Below are 25,211 nucleotides of genomic sequence, written 5' to 3'. Positions count from 1 at the left end.
ACAATGGGCAGGTGTGCCATCAAAATCCGGAGTCTCTACACTTGCATGCCTGGCTCCTGAGTTCCTGTAATTTAAACATAAACATCTCGCAAGAATGTAGAAACATCCTTTTGAAATCTAGAGCTGAAAGTGCCAACAAGACGTACAAGCTGAAATGGAAAAGATGATGGTTTTGGTGCCAACAAAATACCTTGCATTCATTTCAAGCATCACAACACCGATTTTGCCAGACCTCCTTACTTTGGCAAAATCGGGCTTCGCTTTTGCCTAGCCACCATCTCTTCTTATAGAAGACTTTCCAAAGCCCCTTCTCTATGTGCCTTAAGCTTGGTGGAGCAATTTATGAAAGGGCTTTTCTGCGCTTTTCCTCCAGTGAGAGCACCTTCCCTAGAATTGAAGATTATTGTGGTCTTGGCACAGTTGATGAAACTACAGTTTGAACCAATTCATAAAGCTGAATTAAAGTTCTTAACATGGGAGGTCACTTTTCTCCTGGCCCTCACCTCAGCTAGAAGAGTAAGCGAAATTCAAGCTTTCACCATCAAGGAACCTGTACTACTATTTAAAGTAGATGCTGTGATTCTAAGGACTAATCCTATATTTATCCCCAAAGTACCATCTCTATTCCACCTTAACGAGCCAGTCATACTCCTTTGCTTCTCCCCAAAACTATTGATGCCTGCAGAACAAGCATTACATATACTTGATGTTAAGCAATGCTTTAAATCTACCTTCAGAGAATGAAGGGCATTCGAAAAACTGATCAGTTACTGGCGGCTTACAGCCAAGGCAGGGAGGGATCTGCGATAATAAAGGCTACTGTCACAAGATGGATTTCAGCGGCAATACAGTTTTGTCACGTCAAGGCGAACAAGCCTTTGGAGAAGAGGACTAAAGCCCACCCCACCAGATCAGTAGCTACGTCAGCTGTGATTTTCGCTGGAGTGACTCTAAAGAAGATTTGTCGTGCTGCAGCCTGGAAGAGCACTCATGCCTTCATGCAGCACTACTGCCTGGATTCCGCACAAAGTGCAGAGGCAGCTGTGACCCAGGCTGTGATTCATCACCTCTTCCATTTAAGGTAAGCCTCTTTCTAAATGTTAGAAAGAGCTTTTTGTTATATTGATTGCATATACTTACAACATGATTATGTAAGATATAAATGTTATATGTTACACTTTTTTTCTCACCTCTCGTTGCTACTCTATTGATGAAAATGCGATTATAGGAGAGAGATGACTTCACATTCTTTGGGAATGCGTTGTGTTAATTTTATTTATTCCCGCCTTCTAGGCAACCCTTATTGTAAAAAATATATATATATATGTAAAAGGGAGAAAAGGAATAAAGAACACATAGACATCATAAAGTGTATCAATCGTATAACTATAAACGTTTTTGTCAGTTTACTTTAGATGTCTCTCACCAAGACAAGATGATCTTGGATATTACTGCTTGCTACTCTGTTTCAAGCATGTGAATCTATTAAAGATACCCCAATACTAGATCAGAAAATAAGTTACTTACCTGTAACTACGGTTATTTAGTATTGATATCTTTCATAGATTCAAGTGCAACCCACCCTCTTCCCCGTAGAGGTTTTTTCTCTTTTTAGATACTCACTTGTGCTTTGAAAAGTCTGATGGAAACTGCCTCTGCTGGGAGGGTGCTAGCAGCTGATTGGTTACGTTTCAGCATTTGGTCTTTTTTTTAAAAGGACATAGGCTATTTAAAACATTGCTCAGGGCCATTGTAGCCTATTGCACTAATTAAATACTGATTGATTATGTTACAGTGGGACTCCCATCTCGACGACGGGGAATGATTCAATCATGTGAACCTATGAAAGATACCAATACTGGATAACCATAGTTACTGGTAAGTAACTTATTTTCTTCCTCGTGAACTACACAGCGCATTTCTACACATCACCTGGTATCAACTCATGACCAATGTTGGCGCGCAAACTACGAACCGGTCATGTTATATTTGTTCACTGATACCTCATGCCGTAGGTGCAGACAGGTTTAGCCCCCGAAAAAGTGCCTCATCCCCCTGTACCTATGTAGGATCAGGGCAAAGATGCAACCCAATAGAGTAGAACCCCATAGGACACTAATAAACATCACCCGGAATGAAACCACCCCCACTGCACTGTTCCTCTTCACCAAGCCAAGTGATATCCAATCTGATGTTTGGATATCACAGGGGAGGACACTGTTTGGCCCCGGGATTTCGTAGAATTTTTTTTTTCTGGAGGTAGCAAGACCACCACACCAGTGCACAATTCCGCTCCCGTCTGTCTGCGGTCCCAGGGTGGACCTTAATATCTTTGAGGACACTTTCTACAACGACTTATGGACCCCGGACATGGAATTCCAGTGTAGGGCAGCCCATCTCAATCACGCGGGGTGAGTCCCATGGGAGAGGGTACAATGCCAACGACTAATGGACCCCGGACATGGAATTCCAGTGTAGGGCAGCTCATCTCAATCACGCGGGGTGAGTCCCATGGGAGAGGGTACAATGCCAGCACTGACACCCCGTGCCAGGAAATCTGGGATGCCGTGATCGGGAGGTACACATCGTTGGATGGGAAGGGGCAACCCCTAAGTATACGGAAACTTACAATGTACTCTTTGTTTAAGAGGCAAAGTAACAATACTATTGGCAACAATGAGAACTGCGGAAGGGTAATGCACATACCAGATCTGCAATGGGGCATCTCTATGTTGATGGATTACTTCTGGCAATGCGCTGACCTTGAAAAAATACATTGAAACTGGTGGTCTAGAGAAGAAATATATAAAAGTATCACAGAACAAGGGTGGAGGCTAAATACAAAGACCAACCGTTCGTCTATGTGACAGCTAGTGTTGGTAAAGAATTTTTCTAACACAAGTACAACTCCATGCCAGAGGAAACCCTGAGGAGGGGAAAGAAATAGTATGGATTTCCATCAACTGCCCTTTGTGGCCAGTGTCATCATTTGGAACTCCAAGAGTGCCCCTGTCACCTCAGCTCCTCTGGCAGCAAGCCAGAAGATAGTGAACTAGGCGTGATAAGAAACCAATGATATAGAAAATGACAGTCTTAGTATCTCCAAGTTGTACTGACCAGACTAATGAAAATGCAGTGCAAAGACAAAAAATGTGAATGTGGGGGAATTAAAAAAGATACAGCAGTGGTCCAGAATACATTTATTAGTGACCACTGATGAACTTGCTTAAAAAAACACAGTATCTGTTTTGAATTAATCTACCGAAGAGAATAGGTCAACTAGTTTCAGCCGTAGTGGGCACAAGGACCCCGGCTTTCTTCAGGACCCAGTAGTGATAGCTACTGCATTAAGCGCAATTTTTTGAAAACAGTGAAAACAAAAAAACAGGCAAATAACATAAATTTAAGAAGCATCACAATATCATTATATGTGACCTATCCCAATACCTCTATGCAGGATGGATGGTTATTCATACCTATCCTGTGTGAGGTAGCAAGCCTCACCTCACCTGGCACTGACTCAGGTCAAGGGAGGCACCGCCCTCTCCGTCGATACCTCTGGCGGAGTCCTTTTGATTTCCCTGATGTTGCCACATATATGATTAATATATGATGGTCTTGATTGTGTCGAAACGGAGTACTCCACCCCCAAGAGAGTCTCAGCCTCAGGTGGTGAGCAGCTAGCGCCGTGAGGCTAAAGCTTATCGGCATATTTTAACTATTTTTTAAATTTTTATTTCTTATTGCTTTTAAAAATTGTGACTTCTTGCATTTCTGCGACCCACTTACATTGGCATCATATGTTCGCTATCCCCCAGTCCGTCACGGCTCGTTAGTGCCGGTTGAACGGAGGGGACGCGACTCCTCCCCAGCCTTCTCTCACTTCCTGCCTGCCGGCTCACACGTGTATTTAGACAGATGGGGGCTCGGCCTCGCTGTGGTGAGAAGCTAGCGCCGTGAGGCTAATGCTTATTGGCATCTTTTAAATACTTTATATTTCTTATTGCTTTGAAAAATTGTGACTTCTTGTATTGCTGCGACCCACTTACTTTGGCATCATATGTTCGCTATCCCCCGGTCTGTCACGGCTCGTTAGTGCCGGTTGAACGGAAGGGACACAACTCCTCCCCTGCATTCTTACTTCCTGCCTGCCCGCTCACACGTGTATTTAGGCAGATGGGGGCTCAGCCACGCAGCAGACAGGCGCAGTGGGCGCGTCAAAGGCAAGCCCGTCTACGCCTGTCCACGGCCGTACGGGTCCAGGGGCCAGCCACTATGCCCATTTCTTGAGTTACTCGGGCACGGAGCTGAAAGAGATGTATGGAATGTATGAAATAGCTGATAACATCCGTCTCAGCATAAATTAGTTGGGTATTTTTAAGCAGCGACTTATTTACCCTGAAATCCTGCACAACTCTGCTCCCTTCTCCCCATAATATTGCATGCCCTCGATACTTTCCACAGAAAGGAAATAACATGTCTTTTAGTCATGTATTGAATACACGGTCCATGGTGAAACACCAACTCGAAATTTATCAACTTCTACAGTCTGAAAAGCCAGATATACTTCATCCTAATGAAACATGGCTTATTGAAGAGTCTGCCCCTGACATCTTAGCGGTAGTACCAGATAATTACTACATCCTGCAAACTAATCGTCCCCCAGGGAAAGTGGGGTGTGGGGTTGCAGCTATCATCCATAAGGATCACCAGTTTAAGTCATTAGGGGTTACTGGTTTTCCCTCTGTTGATAGTTTAGTTCTCAAATTTGAATACCCTCGGTCATCTTTCACTTGTGCTCTTCTTTATAAACCTCCTTATTATATGCCTACTTTTCCCCAGGCGAGATGATTTCTCACTTAGCCATCAACCACGCCCGACTTCTCATTATTAGTGACTTTAAAGATTGACCCCACGACGAACTGGAGAATGCCAGCTCAATAGAGCTGACCGATCTTCTGTCCGGAAAGAATTGCACTCAACATGTGGGCGAAGCTACCCACATAAAGGGGCACACGCTGGACCAAGTCTTGACAGCTAACTGGACGATCTCTTCCAGCACCTCCCCCCCCCCCCCCCCCCTACACCCCGCCCCCCCCGAATTTCCCCTTGTATTTGGTCGGACCGTCATTTTATTTCTTGTATTCTTTCTGATGTTCGGCCCACTAAAACCCAATTGACAAAGAATTCCACGTCTAGAAATTGGAGAAGTGCTAATATTGATTACCTCTGCTCACTTCTAACCACTACGGCATAATCTGTACCGGAACCGGTTCAAACACAGGCAGCAAACCTCAAGTTATGGCTTGAGTCTGCTACGTCGCCCCTCTTAAGACAACTAAGATTCTGAGGCATACGTTTCGACTCAACTTAGTTCTTTTGTCGAACTGTCCCATGTTTTGGACTCTCACCAGGCTGGGTTTCGACCCGCCCATTCTACAGAGTCAGTCATCTTGACCGTTATTGGATGATCTTAGAGGGGGGTGCGGATAGTGGCCTTACCCAGGCCCTGGCTCTCCTGGATTTGTCAGCAGCTTTTGACATGGTTGATCATAACATCCTAATTGACCGTGTCAGTAATTCCGGGATCCAGGGTCTTGCTCTGAAGTAGCTCTCCCCCTTCCTCAGTGACCGGTCTCAATCGGTACGTCTTGCCAACTTCTCCTCTAAGAAAATGGAATTGACCTGTGGGGTTCCCCAGGGTTCCTCCCTTTTCCCGCTTCCTTTTAGTTTGGACCTCCTTCCTATAATCTCTTCCTTGCGAGAAAGAAAAGTTGGGACATGTAATTACGCTGATGATCTTCAACTGGTCTTCGACATTAATCTCTCTCCATCCTCTGTCTCTCATTTTCAAGACACTATGATTTTCATAAGTAAATGGATGAACGAAAATCAATTGAAGCTCAACCCTGATAAAACTGAGCTGATTCTCACTGGCAGGCTTGCTAATCCATGGAACTCCAACTTTTGGCCTTCTATCCTGGGCAACCCTCCCCTTCCAGTTAGCTCAGCCAAAAGTTTAGGTATAGTGATAAGCAATGACCAGTCTTTGAAGGCTCTGATCAGCTTGGTGGTCTCTGCTGTGTTTTTTTAACTGCGTAGAATTAAGAAGAGTAGCATAATTCTGTCTCGAGAAGCCCTGACTGTAGTGATCTTGGCTTTGGTCATCTCCCGACTGGACTATGCCAACTCACTCTATGTAGCCACCCCGGCTTACCAACTCAGACGCCTCCAGCAAGTCCAGAATCAGGCTGCTAGACTTATCTTTCACCAACCTAAATAGCATCATGTCAGACCACTGGTGAAAAGCCTCCATTGGCTTCCAGTGGCTATGCGTTGGGTTTTTCAGTTGGGATGCACTATTTTCAAAGCTCTTCACAGCAACAGTCCAGCCTTCATCTCTTCCAAGATCCTACGCTTTGTCCCCACTCGTAACCTACGATTCTCCTATCTGAATCTGTTAGTCACTCCGACTTTTAAATGCAAGAAACCTGGTGGCTTCTGATTTGCAGTTGTAGACCCTCAGTTCTGGAATTCGTTCCCTGTGGAGCGGAGGTCGGTCACCTCCTGTGCACTATTCAGAAAACAGCTGAAGACCTGGTTGTTTTCCCAGGCTTATGGCAACTAGGCTCTCCTCTCTTCTGCTGCCTAACTTCCACTCCAGCGCCAAGAAACCGTCCAGTGAACGTGTGCTTAACAAATATCTTTAACATAACATAACAAGAGAGTCTCAGCTCTGTCTAGCGATGGAAAGGTACCACTGCCCCAAGGTGACTAAGGGAATTTGACCTGAGATGTTAAGTTATCCTAGGTCTCTCCCAAGGCTCTGGGAAAATCCAAGAGCTTCCCATTTGATGGGAATCATTTATATGCTGAGTCAACTAATGAGCAATTTCCTAAAGACAAATTGGATACTTTGCATGGTTCTTATCCATGATCGCTTTGAATCTGCCTTATATCCCTGCTAAGGGCCCTCTTCTTTCCTGTAGAGTGACGTTATTTGCATGTTTTTTTAGCTTTAAAGTGTACCTAGGCTGACAAGGTAATCCTTCCAATTCCCTGAGAAGGAAACAGCAGAAAGTCTGCAGGGAGCTAACCATCCTCTCCTTTGAGGAGCATGAAGTTTCCTATTCCTGTTGAGGTCTCGGTTGTCCTCCAATTGCAGGCCTTGGAAGGCATTATAAAAGATGCAAGCATCATTTAAGTGGTGAGCGACTGGCTCAAGCTTTCAAAGCTCCCATTTCGTCCCTTTTCTCAGCTGTCTTCAGATTTTCTGGCAGAAGTGCAGAAAGTACTCTTTCTCGGTGCCAATTACAGTCGTAAAGGACAAAAACCTACATCTGCTCCGGTGATTCAAGATTTCGACTCCAGGACACAGCCTCTCAGCAGCGCAGACTGGCTGTGTGGGATCGACTTGAACCATGTTGACACCATTTGATTGTATTGACTTCTTAAAGTGCTAGCGGTAAAGCACTCTGGAAAATTCAGTAATTAAATATTACAATCAATACTCAGTGAGGACTGGTAACATGGTGAGAGGAGCTGAGATGTAACCAAGCAAATATTTTTGGAGGAGGATATGTTATGTTGCCAGCATTTGAAATGCACACTAGAATGTAGGCACCCTTTAAAATTCTGCATTCTGATCAACTGTAGTTAAGATAGTCTCATGCAATTGTCGCTCCAATGTATTTCTTAGTGATAGTTGATATTGGACAGTGGGTCGAATGGGGCTGTTAGATCCTATCATTTACCTTTCACTAGCACATTATTTTTTCAGATGCATTCCTGTCAAGTTTCACGCATCAAAGGTTAGACTAACGCAATGTAATGCTGGTGTCCGCAACACAACATTAATATGCATAATCACCCTTAATAAACAAGCTCATAGCAGGGCGGTAAGGCAATGCATGCAGCTGACTCTGTGGGTCGTAACAAGCCAGTAAGCAGCCAGCGCTCTTTTTGTGCGCTCCTTCTACCTGGGCAACTATGACTTGTGTCTCTGTCCAGGAGTAGTGCTAGGTGACGCCATGGGCCCCAGATAAGTTTAATAATTGTACCTTTTGTTTTCTCTCTAACAATTAAGCTGTGGGGCCTCCAGGTAGCACTCCATGCCAGATGGACTCCGCTTCACACGTGAAAATAAACATAAACAAACAGGCTTTGGCAGGGCTTAAAGCGGGCCGGGTCCTCTTCTGAAGAGCAGGTGCTGAGACGGGCCCCTATCGGGCTCTTCATTTTTGCCCTCATCCTCTGTGAAAAATAAATTTTAAATCTGAAGCAGTGCCACCCTTCACTGCCTTTGAGATCACTTTCCAATAGACTCCTTGTAGGTCTTTCATAGTCTCATAGTTTCAGAACTGAAGCATTTTTAGTATAATGTACAACGAAGCCATAGTTTTTGATTATATAGCTTATGCTGCTAACAACTAAATGCAACTCACACTGTAAGATACTGCTCTTTGAGGACTCTGCTTTCCTCTGCTCCGAGTGCAACTTCTCATTCTCCCATTTACAGTTAGTAATAAGAGGGAGAACGGAGGATGCAAGAATGCCAAGACTGAGACAAATAAAGATGAAGCCAGACATTTTAACTTTATTAATACCAACTGCAGATCGCTCCCCAAACATAAAGAGGATATTTTTAACTTATTAAATGATCATAAGCCAGATGCCCTATTTTTAACAGAAACTTGGCTTAATGCCAGTTCAGGCCCGGACATTGCCACAGCCTTACCCCCAAATTATACTATAGTAAGGAAAGATCGATTGAATCAAAGTGGGGGAGGCATAGGAATTATTTAAAAAAAGATTTTAAATGTAAATGGGAAGACCTTAAAATGGACAACTGTGAAGCTGAACTTTTTAAACTTACCCTCTCACCTCAAACCACGTTTACTGAAATCCTGATCTATCGACCACCAGGTGCGGCAGGGGAATGGGTGGCGGCTCTTTCAGAGTTTATCACCCCACTCCTGCTGGAGGCTTCCATGTTTTCTATTCTTGGCGACCTTAACTTGCATTTAGAGGACCACAATTGCCCTATAATCCTCAACCTCCTTTCCAACTTAGAAGCACTCAATGTCCAATTATGGAATAAAGGCCACACACACATAGCAGGGCACTTATTAGACCTTATTTTTGCAAACTTTAATAACCTAGATGTGAGCCAGCACTTCCCATCCCCTGGTCTGACCATTATCTAATCAATTTTAAAATCTGGGTACCTACTACAAAAGATCTGTACAGAACTGAGGTCTGGTTCAGAAATTGGACATAGATGATCTTAATTCCCAGTTAATACGGTCAAGACCCAATATCACTCTTAATGAACTCAGTCACAGATCACAAAGAAATCGACACCTGGCTATCTGTGGCCGTACAGACCACCATTCCGCTCACGTTGAGTAAACGGAAGTCATGTAACCCCCCCCGGTTCCGTGGTTTTCTGAGAAACTGAAGGAAGAAAAAAGTAATTGCAAGAAGCTAGAGAGGCAGTGGAGAAGAAACGATGACGTAGCAAGCAAGGAAGACTATAAACTAGCGCTAAATGGCTATCACTTGTCATGTAAAATAGCTAATGGGGACTATACAAAGAATACCATTTTAGAGGCACAAAGTAATCCCAGTACTCTTTTTAAAGTTTTAAAGGGCTTAGCCGGAGCTGCACACCAACCAGAACCCCCTATACTGTCTCCCACACATTGTAATCTCATTGCAAATTACTTTAATGAGAAAAAATCCAAAATCTACTTGAACCTCAATGAAGGATGCAGCCATTAGACCCCATTACTTTTATGGGAGTACTAAACAGCATCAAATCAGGCTCACCTCAGGACCCGATGCCAGCCCATATTTTAAAACAGCTTGATCCTTGCATTTTGGATGTACTTTGAATACTGTTAAATGCATCTCTAAATGAAGCTGTAGTACCTGAAGACTGGAAGCGCGCAATGGTAGTACCTCTACTTAAAAAGGCGAACGGAGATCCAGAGATCTTCTCTAACTTTAGCCCAATATCGCTCATGCCAATATTCTCCAAAATCTTGGAAAAACATGTGAATAGACAGCTAGCGGATTTGATCAATATCAATAAGCTACTACATCCCTCCCAGTCGGGCTTTAGAGCTGGTCACTCTACCGAGTCCACCCTATTAGGGGTAACTGAAGCTATTCGTCGGGAATTGGACAATGGTGGCATTCTTTCTTTTAGATTTGAGTGCCGCATTCAACACCATCTCCCATAAAACTTTAATTCAGACTCTAGAGGACATAGGGGTAAGAGGGAAAGCGCTGGAGTGGTTGGAACAATTCCTTTCACACCGGACATTCCAGGTTTTCTCCAAAACAATGCCTCCAAGATCCTGAACTCCCTTTGCGGAGTTCCCCAGGGTTCCATATTGAGTCTGTTACTTTTTAATATTTATATTACCCCTTTGGCGAAAATAGCTGAGGAAATGGGCCTCACAATTGACTCCTATGCGGACGACACACAATTAGTGTTCTCCCTATCTACAACCGACAAATCCAACATCTCCTCTCTCCGCTCTGGGTTACTGAGAATAGCAAATTGGATGCATACCAAGAAATTAAAACTAAATGGGGAAAAAACCGAGCTAATCATCTTTGGAGAACATAAGGAACTCTGGGGACCAACACTGGCCCACGAAAATGGGCCCAACCCCGGTCGTGGTACAATCAACACGCAACCTAGGGGTGATAATCAACGACAAACTGTCCATGCATGCGCAAACAGCTTCAACCTGCTTCGCCATTCTTAAATGGCTGAGAAAAATCCTGTGGCAACTCCCTGATGGGGCGCAGAGAACAGTAATACAGGCCTTGATTGGCTCAAGACTATACTATGGGAATATCCAATATCTAGGAGCCAATAAAGAGATCACGCATCGACTCCAGGTCGTCCAAAATACGGCGGCAAGGCTACTTCTACATCTCCCTGGGTGAGCGAGTGTTGCTGAACACCTAAGAAAACTACACTGGCTCAAGATAGGCAATAGAGTTAAATTTAAAGCACTATGTTACATGTTCAGGATAAACACAGGGGTAGCGTCTGCCTACTTATGTAAGCTGGCGCATAAATACACACCCTCCCGAAACCTCCGGTCACTGCATCAGGCAAAGTTTGTTGTCCCTAGATTTAAACGGGTACAATTGGGGGGACGCTCTTTCGCTTACCTGGCCCCGGTTCTGTGGAATTCACTCTCGCTGAAACTACGTCTTTGTGACGGGGTGGGCACGCATGACCCCGTGGCAGGGGGATCGGACTACGCTGTGGTGGGCTGCCGCCCCTGTTTCACATAACTCCCTTGCCTCCATGCAGCCCCCTGACAACCCGGACAGTGACGACTGGAAGGCGGGAGACCCGGACTACTGGTGGCCGACGATGCAGGAACAGGAACCCTACTCCTTTAAGGGCTGGGAGACTGCCTTGGGAGCCGCGCCCCCTTTCCCCCACGTGACGACGTCAAAAGAGCCGCAGAAACAGGAAGAGACGGACAACGTTTTCCCCGAGTCGAGTGGACACGAGGAGAGAGACAGCCGTTGCCCCGCAGGGAAGGAGATCCCGAGAAGCCCTGAAGACGAGATCCTGAAGAGCCCGACAGCAGAGACCGCGAGGAGCCCAGGAGACGAGAACCAGAGGCCGGGAGAGCCCAGGAGGAGCGATCCGCCCCGCCACACGCCCACGGGAGGAGTGTGGCTCAAGCAGGTACGGGGGCGTATGGCGGGTTGGATGTGTCAGCGTAGCCTACCCCCGTTCTAATAAGTGTACAGCCCCTTGTACAGTCATCCTCCGTTCCCCCCCCCCCCCTCACGAGCACAACCCCGTCACTGACCCGCGTAGGAACCAACACGTGTGTGTGCACGGGATTCCCTCACCCCCGGTCCTCGAAGTGTGCTTGGAATACCTGCTCCTAACCTCCGGTTTCTCTTCTCCCCTCGGTACTGGCGGAGCTGACCTCTGGATAAACCCGGACCTGTGACAAGGGCACCCTGGAGCCTCCCCGGACTACACCCTACGACCCAGCAGCGTTTGCGCGGGAGCGCCTCACGAGCAGACAAAGGAAAACCTATCCTAAACCTATCAAAATAAAACCCTCCTTGAAACCTTTAATATCGTTTACAGCCTCTACTTCTGCAGCTGCGTCTCCACCCTCTTCCCTGGTGTTAGAAGCCGGCAGCCCTAGCCAGGGACCCTTCCCCAACCCAGTACAGTCTTGAACCAAGTTACATCAAATACCGGAAAGGCATCAAAGCATGGCTATTTAACCAATAAAATTCCACATTCCACCCTTAAATTCCATTACACCTGGTAAAACTCGGATCCAAGGCGCCGGTTAACCCTCAGGGTAGCTGTTGCGCCATATAAATGTAATAAATAAATAAATAAACAACCATTGGCAAAGCCAATCTTCCTTGCTAGTTGTATGTATAATGTTACTTGCTGTATTCTATATCTGGATGCAAAGACAAAGAAGCAGAAAAATACCACTTGGGAGGCACACTATGCTAAGCTTTTGCTGTCTAGGGCGAGACAACTTATGTTGTTACTTTTGGGGGAATGTGGACAGCAGACTGTCACGCGCTTCTCCTGACGGAGATTTGACCTCGTGAGCGCGCACGCCCAGCCCGGCGCAGTGCACGTCCCCTGCCACAGATTCCCTGAACACACACATACACACATGCACACGCAGGCAGGAAGACACACACACACACACACGCGCGCGCGAACCCCCTCCTACTTCCCCCCCACTCACCGGCACCCCCCGCCGCACACACACAGGAGCGCACCTACACACACGCACGTACGCACACACACATACAGAGATCCCAAAGCCCCCCCCCCCCCCCTCCCCCACGGCCGCGCCACCGCCGCATACATACAAGCCCCCCCGCCGCCGCCGCATACATACAAGCCCCGCCCCCCCCCGGCCGCCTCATACATACAAGCCCCCCCCCCGCCGCCGCCGCATACATACAAGCGCCCTGGCCGCCGCCGCATAATACATACAAGCGCCCCCCCCCCCCAAGCCCCACTTACCGCCATTCTAAACACTTGCAGCCTCCGCGGGGCTCTCCCTCGGGCATGGGAGCCCCGCGTCACCAGCACTGCTTCTCTCCGTGGGCGTGGGCTTCCGAAGACGGAAGTCCCACCCCATGGAAGGTTTCGGTTTCAGTCCTAGCAACTTGCTTAACTGAAAGTGCTCAGATGTTCCAATGGTGCTCTAGAAACGCCGTGCTTCCCCCAAAATGGGTGAAAAGTTCAGGAAGTCTGCCCGTTCCTCGTATCCCATTCCATGCAGCCTGCGGTATGTTTTGTTTCAGAATAATACAATTACTTCGGAATGCGAAGGGGGTGGGGGTGCACGCAGCTTACACACCCGATCTGGGTTGTAAACAAGGCCCCAACAGTGTGTCCTCTGAGCCCTCGCACACCTGGAGTCATTTGTAAGACCTTTGAGATTCACACGACACCCTTGCTAGAAACCCATTGTGCCCGGCTGTCCCGAAAGAGATAAAAAACGGCCTCTGTTGGGGGACGGTGGGTGTGAACCTAAGGGACCTAATTAATAAGACCCCTCTCGCAGTCTCACGCTCCAGGAGGGGCTTCCCTTTCTAAGGAGGGAGGTAATTGAGATGTTAAGTCCATTGTCTTGGGTAGGGGTCCTATGCGAGGCATCTCTTTCCCATCCTGGGGAGGGGGTGGTAGTCGGCTGGGCTGGGATATTGTTTCTTCGTCCCAGAGCTGCGTGTCACATTCGCTGCAGTCCAGCCGCCTGTCCTCTTTCTACAGTGTTTACTATCCCTTACGAGGCACTGCTTCCCCAGCTGTGCCACATTCACTGCAGTCCAGCCGCCTGTCCTCTTTCTACAGCGTTTACTACCCCTTACGAGGCACTGCTTCCCCAGCTGTGCCACATTCACTGCAGTCCAGCCGCCTGTCCTCTTTCTACAGCGCTTACTACCCCTGACGAGGCGCTGCTTCCGGAGCTGCGTGTCCCACCTATCGCAGTCCTTCGTTTACCGCGTCCCAGGCCTGTCAGTAAAATGCATCTGTTCTGATTATCCGCTTCCGGGATGCGAGTCCCATCCATTGTGGCTCCTCTGCTTATCGCCCACAGATCAGTGTGTCACGTGTATTGAAGGCTCTCTGTTTGTGTCCTCCCAGGGTGTCTCATCTATTGGGTCCTTCTCACAGCCTGCCTAATCCACGGAGGCCTCTCAGGCCAGTGAATCAGATCCACAGCATTTTCTCTGTTTACCTCCAGCCAGAGAGAGTGTCACATCCATTGCAGCCTCTCTGTTCATTTCCTTCCAGCGCTCAGATGTGTACCACATCCTTTGTGGCACCTCTGTTTATCACCTCTCATAGGCGTGTGTCCTGTCCATGTTGGTTCCTCTGGTTATTGCCTTTCTGACCTCTGACTTGTGAGTGAAATCCACACGTCCCTCGATTTATCCCTTTCGAGAGCAGTCACATCCATTGCGGTCCATCTGTTCACCACTTCTCATAGCACTGTGTGACACCGCAGTGTAACATTCAGTCTTAACATATTTACACGCGGTTAAGCATTTCAAAGTGTATCGTTGTTAATTACCTGGTGGTGTGTCATTAGGTGCCAGTGCGATTAATGTTTGCATCTGACACCCTCATGTAGCTGGGAGGGTTCAGCATCGAAGTCTAGAAGGGGTCATTGTGTCAATCAATTGCGTATGCATGAGTTGGGCGAAGGAACAGTGATGTTTATAGCGCCAACAGAAAACTAGGTGTGGGCGTAGTTGGCATAATTCTCTCTAGTAATTACTGCAAAAATCACGCGTAATTCAAAGAGAAGCACTACTCAGCATGTATCGCTATTTTCATAGTGCAAAATACCACCTTGCATCCAAAATGGGCATCAGGATTCATTTTTCGCTCCATAAATGGCACCAAATGTTACAGGACACGACTAGTAGTAGACAGCCGCCGCTCGCTCTCTTAGTTTGTTTTTCCTGTGCTTTTGTGGTAGGATGTTTGCCCCAAATTACTCGTAATTGCTCACGCTTGTGTAATCACATCATTTCTTAACACAGGAGTAATGCGTAATTAATGAAAATACTTCGATTACGCCAGCGTAATTTACATTTCGGCCAGGACTATAGAAAACCTGCCAACAAACAGCAGTATTATTATTAGTGGCTTTGCTGCTAAATAAATCACTGTACAATATTTGACAAATTATAAGTCTTCATTGACGTGGAGGCTGAAAGGCAAGCAATTTCGTGTCTGAGTGAGTGATGTCAATCTGACGTCCGTGCTCTTAGTATGCTTTTTATCGGATGCCGAAGCTTCCTTCTAGTATACCGTGCCACCATGTGCACACCGATCCAGAGATAAACATTTGGAATTTATGACGCGCTTTCATCTAAAGCTGATCATTGGAGCTCATTGGTGTACAGCTTTGTCACTCATTGTATCGGGTTTGCAGGGCTCCAGATATCATATGGTTTTGCAATGGGAATGTTTTACTTTCTACTTTTTGAAGTTGGGAGTAATAAAGGAATTCTCATAACCAATAGGACCATTTTTAGGCAACAGGGCACCCCTGAATAATTGCCAGTGACTGAGATTAATTCAAGCACTCCATTAATCACTTTTTAGTATTCTGTAGTGTGTTACCCCACCACAGCACCACTCAGCGCCACCACAGCATCACTCAGCGCCACCACAGCATCACTCAGCTTCACCACAGCACCACTCAGCACCACCACAGCATCACTCAGCACCACCACAGCACCACCACATTATCACTCAGCACCACCACAGCACCACCACAGCACCACCACAGCACCACTCAGCACCACTACAGCACCACTACAGCACCACTACAGCACCACTACAGCACCACTACAGCACCACTACAGCACCACTCAGCACCACCACAGCATCACTCAGCGCAACCCAGGTTATAGGTGTCACATTTGCAAAAGTTAAAACGATTGGCATTGTAAATGACAAAGCTATTAATTTAGCTATTTTCAAAACTAACACATACATTAAAAAATGGTCATTTACAAGACCAATAGCTCAAACTTTCCCAATGCGAGACCTATTGCATTGCAAATGCTTGTTTTAATCCCACTTAAAGCCCTGGGCTTCGGACACAGCTGCACAGTCCAGGTTGTTTTTTCAGTTGCCGGAACAGAGGCTGGAACTCAAGCTCCCACTCACTGAGTGGAAGTCACAGGGTGAGTAAAGTTGATTTGCTGAGCGAAAAAAAGACTGGAACCGCATTGCTTACCTCACTGAACCTACCTGCCAAGTAGCCGCTGGTTTTGAATGTCGTCCTGGGCTATCAGTGGTAGTTTAACAACCTCCCCTGTGAGACTCCAAAGCATTCTGCTAGTGTTCGGCTAAGCAGGGCAAAGAATCTGCACCAATACAAATTTGCGTTTTTCAAGAAAAGGTTGCATGTAATTAAATGACGATGTCATTCATTTAGATGTTTGAAAACATATTTATCATTATTTGGCGCATTCAGGTGGTGTTTTGCAACTGTTGTGTGACACAAAGCCCCATAAAATATAAATGCATTAAACTTTTGCTTTTGGATGCGACAGTGCTAAAAGTGTAAAGTTTTCTTAAAAAGTCAAGGTTGCAGTGTATATATCATTTCTCAGAAAGAAAGTGGTCCCACAGTTCCTCTACAACTTCATCTCAATATCCCTGTGCTTCAGATAGATTCTTTAATTCAAATCACCCGAGGGAGATCTTGGGAGATTGTACTTTATGGCATGATATCCATTTATGGTAAGGCAACTTGGTAAATTAAAAGTAGTTCATAATCAGAAGATCGGAGGTTCCTGACTGATTCCAACTTGTCTTATCCTGCTATTGTGAATGTTTGGCCCAGTCCAGAGTAGTGATTTGGAGTTTTAGTCTTGGTTTGCTTCTTATTGCACTATTAATGTGTCAGAGTATAGCGGAGAAGCGAATAAAAATGTATGTTTACAGGACCTGCATTTTTCAAAAGTAAACTAAACGGAACAGCGTGCAATATTTGAACTTTTAAGTGTATTTGTCTATTTGTCTATGCATGTGTATTTTGTGTTCTGTCACATAGGGGCAAGCCTTGACATAGCTGGCAAGCAATTCTGTGCCTTGGGTAACTGAAACCTTCAATTAGTCCTTGCTTTCTGTACAAGATCACTTTACATTCTTGTATTTTTTTAAGGCAATTTCTGAACATTTTCTGCGCAAAAGGGGTGTTTTCTGATGTGTGTGTGTGTGTGTGTGTGTGTTATGTCATGGTTATAACTGCTTTATTCCATTCACAATAAATTGTCACTCAGTCTTACTCGTATGGCCTTAATATGTCACACATAAGCAAACCTAATAACTGGACATGTCACACATATGCGAACTGAAAACTTGGCAGGTGCGCAGGTGTGCTATTAGGTTCTTTCTGCTGTGGTCCACAGCTGTCCATTGGTCGATATGAGAAAGTTCTTTTAATAACCATGATTAGCTTACTTTATCTCCAGAGTTTGACAGTGAGAGGAGAATAGTTAAGGAGGAAGACTATGCGGTCACTTGAAGGCGAGAGAGGTTGGGAAATATGTGGAAATAGCAAGTGGCAGCCAATGGAGAAGAGTAAAAGGAGTGGCATTGCTTGATGGTAAGAATAATAGAATTGAAGGCAGATTGGAGATGATACAGCAAATAGTTTGGAAAATGAGGCGAGAGGAACAATACTCGAAGACGTGCAAATGAGTGTCTTGGTTACTTGGAAGGTGGAGAGAGGGCAGAGGCATCATCATTTCGTATGGCAGATGGAGACTAAAATGTGCGTAGACACGTAGAATACAGAAGTATACCAAGACTAAAATCAGCAGCAGAGAAGATTGGCAAACATGGGCACCGCGAGAGAGCAGAACATTTTTTTATTTGATTTTGTTAGGATGAGCGAGAGAAGAGAAGAGGGTAAAGGAGGCTAAAATGTGACTCCTCAGAATGGAGCTTGAAGATGCGGAGTCTCAAAGGAAATTGGAGAGCAGGTGTTTTCCAGTTGTAAAGTGTGGGGAAATATCATAAGGTTGTGGTTAAGGAGCAGATTGTCTAGACTTGGTAAGTGAAATGTGAAGGAAGTAGAGCAAAGGATGGAGTGATCATCCGAATTGTTCATTGCGAGTGTTTCGAGTAGGCTACATATAGACAATGGCTTTGAATGACAGGAACTGCCATGTTTCAGTGGCTCCCTAACATTGGAACTGTTTGTTTTAGGAGGTGTTATTACTAGAAAAGGGGAGGCTCCCTTTTGGGTTGTGTGTGAAGGCAGCAGTGGATGCCCACTTGGTCAGTTGGGTTTTTGCCTGGGCATAGCCCTACCTGGAATGATTGTTTGTGAAATGTCCCTCCTCAGAGGACTCCTTATAAATGGTTGTGTCGGTTGTTGCGCATGAGCTCTGTAAAGATGATAAAAGTCCTGTGTTAGCCAGTCACAGAAACTCCAATTTATGAGGGCTAGTACATGTAGTACATGTTGTCTATACTGTCTCCACCTGCCACTCCTCTCTATGTCTTTGGGTGTACAAAGATGGTATGTGGTGTGGGACCCGCCAGACGCAAAGTGCGTGCATGTCCCCGCCTCCCTTTACGTTCACTCTTACCAGAGCAAGAGACATGCTAACGTATCCCTCTCTCCTTCTTCCAGATGCTCGGCCACCGCTTCACGCTGCAGGATTTGTTGACATGTGTGACTCGGAGTGATCTGCAGTACACAGGCATCAGGTAAATGGTACCCAAGCCATTTCTGACCACACCTGCTGCCAGCTCAGTAGAACGTGTTCAGGACACAGAGCTGGAAGCGATAGCATCCAAATCCTTCACACAAGCGCTTCAACAAATGTCATTACCTCCGTGTCCATCTGGCTGTTTGCAAAAATCTTGAACTGCTCTGGTCTGATCTGGTGCCTTTGCTGTACTTCTCATGTGTGTGAGGGAAGCTTTTGCTGTTTGAAATGTATGTGTCTCTAACTGGAACTTTGTGTGTGGTTTTCACTGCTGCCGTTGTGCTTATACTTTTCTGTCCGGGGAACAATTGCCTCCTTGCTATTGGTGTTCATAAAGGACGTTTTTGCTGCGGGAAAAGGGGTTTTCGTGTATCTTGCTCTGCTTGTTAATACACTCTGGCAGTTATTTCTACCTGCAGAGTCCTCACCTTTTGAATATTCCCAGGCGCCAGATTGGAACCAGAAATGTTGCCATTGCTCTCCTGTGGTGGTAGGTGGAGTCTGCTCTGTCTCGATGTCTTTTACTGTCCAGACATGACTCCACTGAAGCCGTATAGCATCACATCTGAAAGAAACAGGTTAGTATTAGATTCCTTACCTTGGAATATCCCCAGGCGTCAGACTGGATCCGGAAAATTTTGCGTAGCAGTACCCCTGCGCGTCGGTAGGGATGACGTCGTCGGAGTACTTAGACGCCGCCCTCGTGCGCTGACGTCAGTTCTTCTTTTTTCCACGCCAGCAAGCGCAGGTCCGGAGAAAGTGGTACCCTTTAGTCAATTTTTGACTAAACTTTTTGGATCTTTTTGATCTGTTTTTTGAGTCGAATGGCTCCGACAGTGCCAGTAGGGATGCCTGGGTTCAAACCCTGCGTCGACTGCAGCCGACTGATGTCGGTTACCGACCCCCGTCGCCGGTGTCTTCATTGCCTGGGGCCCGACCACGATGACAAGGCATGCCCCGACTGCCGGGCCTTGACGTCGAAGGCTAGGCTGGAGCGGTCCCGCAAGCGCCTCGATCTCCGGCAGTCGGCCCGTGCCGTTCGAGGTCCCGGTCTGGAAGGAGGTCGAGGACCGGTCGCGGGGCCAGAGTCATCATAGCTCTGGGAGTCGACACCATTCCTCGGGCTCCAAGTCCTCAGGTAAGAGGCACAAGAAGTCGAAGGGGTGACATCGCTCTTCTGACTCCCCCCGACGCACGAGCGACGCAGCCGGGGGTTCAGGTGACACCACACACGCGGCTCCGCCGGAGCCGCAGGCGTCGCGGCCTGCTCCATACCCGCCGGTCCCTGGGCAGAACGCGACGCCGGAGGAGATCGAGGCCTTCCTCAAGGCCATGAGGTCGCTCGGTCCTCCGTCAGGTTCCGCGGGCCGGGTACTTCGGCCCCGGCGCAGTCGGGTGATTCGGCCCTGGCGCCGTTGGCGACTTCGGTCCCGACGCCGCACGGTCCGGCTGGATCCGGATCCGGGTCGTCGCCGGTCGACCTTACGACCTCGCCGGCCCCCATGGTGTCGCCTGCGACGCCGTCCCAGGACGACGTTGTCCCTGGTCCTACCCTCGATTCGTGTCCGGCGCCGCTCGTCGCCATATTCGACGCCGCTAGGAGATTTTTACTTTTATGACCCGCCCCCATCCTTTGACCCTGAGTATCAGGAGATTGGTGGCGAGGAGGATTGGGAGGGGTCTGAGGACCCTCTGGCACGTGAGTGCCAGCCTTATCAGGTCTGGGCAGGTGAGCTTGGGGATTCCAGTGGTCTGGACACTTCGCCAGACACTGGTTTTGTCTCCCCATGCCCCCTCTACCGTGGCTACGGAGAAGGGGGCTGACTATAGTGTGGTGTTGACGCGGGCGGCCAAGGCCTTATCTCTTGAACTCCCTGTTGCGGCCGTGAGGACTAACCTCCTCACTGAGGTCCTTAAACCGCAGGCAAGCTCCTCGGAGCCTCTGCTGACGTTTAATGAGGCCTTATCTGACGTTCTTCTGGGCACCTGGTCCAGGCCCGCTACTGGTCCCCCTGTAGATAGGAACGTGGCCAGACGCCACCGCCTGGCTCCGGGTGACCCTTGCTTCCTGTCCACCCACCCCACCCCTCGAGAGCCTGGTCATCCAGGCCTCTAACTCCCAGACCGCATTTCCGACGGCTCTCCCCGATCGGGACTCCAAGAGGTACGAACAGTATGACAAGAAGATGTTCTCACTGAGTTTGGGGTTGCGGTCAGTTAACACTGCGTGCCTCTTGGGCCGTTATACCCACTCTCTGTGGGACACGGTCGCGGCCGTGCTGCCAAAATGTCCGGAGGATGCCCGGACTAAACTCGCCCAAGCCCTTGCGGAGGGTCCAGATGCGGCACGGTATTCCATCCGGTGTGGACTGGATACAACGGAATCTCTAGGTAGAGCGATGGCAACAAAGGTGGCGATTCGTCGCCAAGCCTGGCTGATGTCTGCCAACTTTTAGGCTGATGTCCAAAAGACCCTTATGGACATGCCTGCCTTTTGATGGCCGTCGCTTCTTTTGCGACAAGGCAGACAGTGAGCTTGAGCGCTTTAAGGACTCCAGAGCTACGGCCAAGTCCTTGGACCTGTCGGCCCGCACCAGCAACCTGCTGCCTTTCGCTCCTTTTGTGGCCAAGGAAGGGGCGCCCCCACACGTCCTGCCAGCGACGGGCTGCAGACTAACATCCAGCGCGGTGGCGGACGTGGTAACCGTGGTGGCTGTGCCCGGGGACTACGGCGAGGCCAGTCCACAGCCACCCCCGCAACATCCGCCTCAAAGCCTTCCTAGTCCAAGCTTTCAGGCCCACGTGACGCCAGTGGGGGGCAGGGTTCGCCATCAACTCCTTCACTGGAGCAACATCACTTCGGACAGGTGGGTGCAGCAAATCATCCGAAGGGGCTACTCCCTCCCCTTCGAGGCGACCCCTCCAGCCATGCCACCGCAGTACGTCCGCGTGTCGGGGGATCACTTGAATCTTCTTCGACAGGAAGTTACGGTCCTCTTGGCCAAGCGCGTTCCTGGGCCAGAAGTAGGGTGTGGTTGTTACTCCCACTACTTTCTGGTTCCCAAGAAAGGCAAAGGGGGCCTATGCCCTATCTTGGACCTGCGGAACGTCAACGGCTTCCTCCGGAAGGAAAAGTTCAAGATGCTGACTTTGGCTCAGGTCTTAGCTGCCCTGGACCCGGGGGACTGGATGGTAGCGTTGGACTTGCAGGACGCTTATTTTCACATCCCCGTCCTGCCGGCCCACGGCATTACCTGCGGTTCACGGTAGGCCACAAGCACTTCAGTTTACTGTGCTCCCCTTCGGTCTCACCAGCGCCCCACGGGTGTTCACGAAAGTGACGGCGGTGGTCGCAGCTCATCTGCGCAGGTTAGGGGTTTCAGTCTTCCCCTACCTCGATGACTGGTTGTTGAAGGCGGCCTCGCCCCAGACAGTAGTCAGTCAACTCCAGACTACAGCCAACCTCCTGCACCTGCTGGGGTTCTCCATCAATGTGCCAAAGTCACACCTGTGTCCCTCTCAGAAGCTCCTCTTCATCGGAGCGGTTCTAGTCTCGGCACAGTTTCAGATGTATCCTCCTGATAGCAGGTTTGGGATATTCAGGCTCTGTTTCTGATCTTTCAGCCGTTATCCCGAGTCTCGGTCAGGTTGACGATGCGGCTTCTGGGGCTGATGGCCTCCTGCATCCTTCTGGTGCATCACGCCCGGTGGCGGATGCGGGCTCTGCAGTGGGACCTGAAGTTTCAGTGGGCCCAGCATCAGGGCAGCTTGTCCGACCATGTCTTGATCTCGGAGGGCACTGCAAGACAGTTACAGTGGTGGCTCACGGACTGCGATTGGGTCAGCGGCAGATCCCTCTCCCAACCCCAACCGGAGCACGTAGTTGTGACGGACGCGTCCCTCCAGGGCTGGGAGAGGCGGAGATCAGAGGCCTCTGGTCTCCGGCGGAGTCCCGGCTCCACATCAACCTTCTGGAGCTGCGGACGATTCGGCTTGCACTGAAGGCATTCCTCCCCTCTGTCCGGGGGAGTGTAGTGCAGGTGTTCACGGACAACACGGCCACCATGTGGTACTGCAACAAACAGGGCGGAGTGGGGTCGTGGACCCTATGCCAGGAGGCTCTGCGCCTCTGGCAGTGGCTGGAACATCAGGGCGTGACCCTGGTGGTCCAACACCTGGCAGGTTCCCTGAACGCCAGGCGGATGAACTCAGCCGTTGGTGCATGGTGGATCACGAATGGCGTCTGAACTCGGACGTGGCGCAAGGCCTCTTTCAGCAGTGGGGAGAGCCTTGGTTAGATCTATTCGCCACAGAAGAGAACGCACAATGTCATCAGTTCTGCGCGTTGGAATTTCCAAGGTGGCACTCGCTCGGAGACATTTTTCGTCGCCAGTGGAGCTGCGGTCTGTTGTACGACTTTCCGCCTATACCACTTCTGCCCAGAGTGCTGAAGAAGATCAGACGCGACCGGGCCCAAGTTATCCTTGTGGCTCCTGACTGGGCACGAAGATACTGGTATACCGAGCTACTCAGCATGTCTGTCGATCCCCCGATTCGTCTGCCTCTACAGGAGGACCTTCTGTCGCAGTAGCAGGGGACGGTCCTCCACCCGAACCTGTCCAGTCTCCACTTACATGCGTGGAGATTGAGCGGCGGCAGTTGAGGCCATTTGACTTGCCTCCTGAAATCTGTAATGTGATTCTGGCAGGCACAGCAAAGGCTGTGGATCCCCTTTCTGCCCCTCTTTCAGAGGTTCTCCTCTTTATTCTTTCTCTTGCCCAGCAGGGCTCTGCTCTGGGCACTATCAAGGGCTACCTCTCTGCTATTTCCGCCTTCTTAAGGCTCCCTGATCAGCCCTCTTTGTTCAAGTCCCCAGTTGTAAATAGGTTTTTGAAGGGCATCACTCATATGTTTCCTCCTGTTCCTTTCGTGATGCCTCAGTGGGACTTGAACCTTGTTCTGACTTATCTGATGTGCGCTCCTTTCGAACCACTTCATAACTGTCCTCTTCGTCTCCTAACTCTCAAGACCGCATTCCTGGTTGCCATCTCCTCTGCCAGGAGGGTGAGTGAGCTCCAGGCTCTTTCCTCTAAACCTCCTTTCCTTTCTGTCCATCCGGACAAAGTTGTGTTGTGGACGTGACCCTCTTTCCTGCCCAAGGTAGTCACAGCCTTCCACATTGGGCAGTCCATCACCTTGCCCAACTTCTTTCCGCCTCTGCATCGCTCGAAAGAGGAAGAGAGGCTCCACCGCCTGGACCCAAAACGTGCGCTCTCATTCTATTTGGATCGCACACGCCAGTTCCGGGTGGATGACCAACTTTTTGTTGGTTACGTGGGCGCTAAGAAAGGTCGGGCGGTGCTCAAGCGGACCATCTCTCGGTGGGTTGTGTTGTGCATCACGGTATGCTACTCTTTGGCTAAAAAGGAGCCTCCTGTTGGGCTGAGGGCCCATTCCACTCGGGCCACGGCGGCTACTACTGCCCTGGGTCGGGGAGTCCCCTTGCAGGACATCTGCCAGGCAGCTACGTGGGCCTCGCTCCAGACGTTTGCAAAACACTACTGCCTGGACAGCCAAGTCCGGAGAGATGGCTTTTTCGGCTGTTCCGTTCTCCAGGACTTTCTGGTGTGATCATTGGTTCGCAGACCCACCACCGGGGTTGGTATTGCTGGGGTATCTATTCTAAGGTATGGAATCTAATACTAACCTGTTTCTTTCAGATGCACAAGTTACTTACCTTCGGTAATGATATATCTGTAAGAAACAGTAGTTAGTATTAGATTCCTTACCGCCCCACACATCCTCCCCATTCTGCGAACCGATGTCTAGGGTCAAGGTCACCCCCTTTCAGGGCCCTGGTTTCATGGCACCAGTGTTGGTTTTTATCATGGCTCTGCGTTTCTGGCGCGGAAAAGCTATGTATAAGAACTGACAGCGCGCGAGGGCGGCGTCTAAGTACTCCAACGACGTCATCCCGCTGCCGACGACGACAGACGCGGAGGCGCAGACTACGCCTACCGACGCGCAGGGGTACTGCTATGCAAAATTTTCCGGATTCAGTCTGACGCCTGGGGATATTCTAAGGTAAGGAACCTAATAATAACTACTGTTTCTACAGATATATCGTTACCGAAGGTAAGCAACTTGTGCACCAGCGCCATTATGTCCATTTCCATTTTTGTTCTCCATTTCACTTGGATCCGTAGCTGCTTCTTTGGAATTTTCCACATAAAATTCTATATTTGTAGTGTATGGGGAATGTCACCTCTTTAAATCAAAAATAAATAAAAGCAAGGGCAAGTCCTGACAGTCCTATCATGTAAACCCATTAGCCATGAGGTCTGATTGAGGGGGGTTCTAAGCACTACTCCAAGTTGTCACCATTGCAGCTTCATGCATTCAAACGCCATTAATGAGTA

General features: G+C 48.6%; 1 protein-coding gene across 6 annotated transcripts in view; it reads left to right on the top strand.

Moving 5' to 3' along the window:
* LOC147732719 (mitogen-activated protein kinase kinase kinase 5-like) overlaps positions 1-25,211 on the top strand; it is a 1,007,398-nt gene that overhangs the window by 964,639 nt on the left and 17,548 nt on the right. For all 6 annotated transcript variants that reach the window (XM_086957271.1, XM_086957270.1, XM_086957268.1 and 3 more), the window contains one exon: positions 18,714-18,790. In XM_086957271.1, coding sequence (XP_086813397.1) covers positions 18,714-18,790 — 77 coding nt within the window. The remainder of the gene's footprint in view (positions 1-18,713; positions 18,791-25,211) is intronic.

The sequence above is a fragment of the Lissotriton vulgaris genome, chromosome 2_1, assembly GCF_964263255.1.
Source record: "Lissotriton vulgaris chromosome 2_1, aLisVul1.2, whole genome shotgun sequence".
NCBI classification, from domain to species: domain Eukaryota; kingdom Metazoa; phylum Chordata; class Amphibia; order Caudata; family Salamandridae; genus Lissotriton; species Lissotriton vulgaris.
This window is presented reverse-complemented; position numbering and strand designations above follow the sequence as displayed.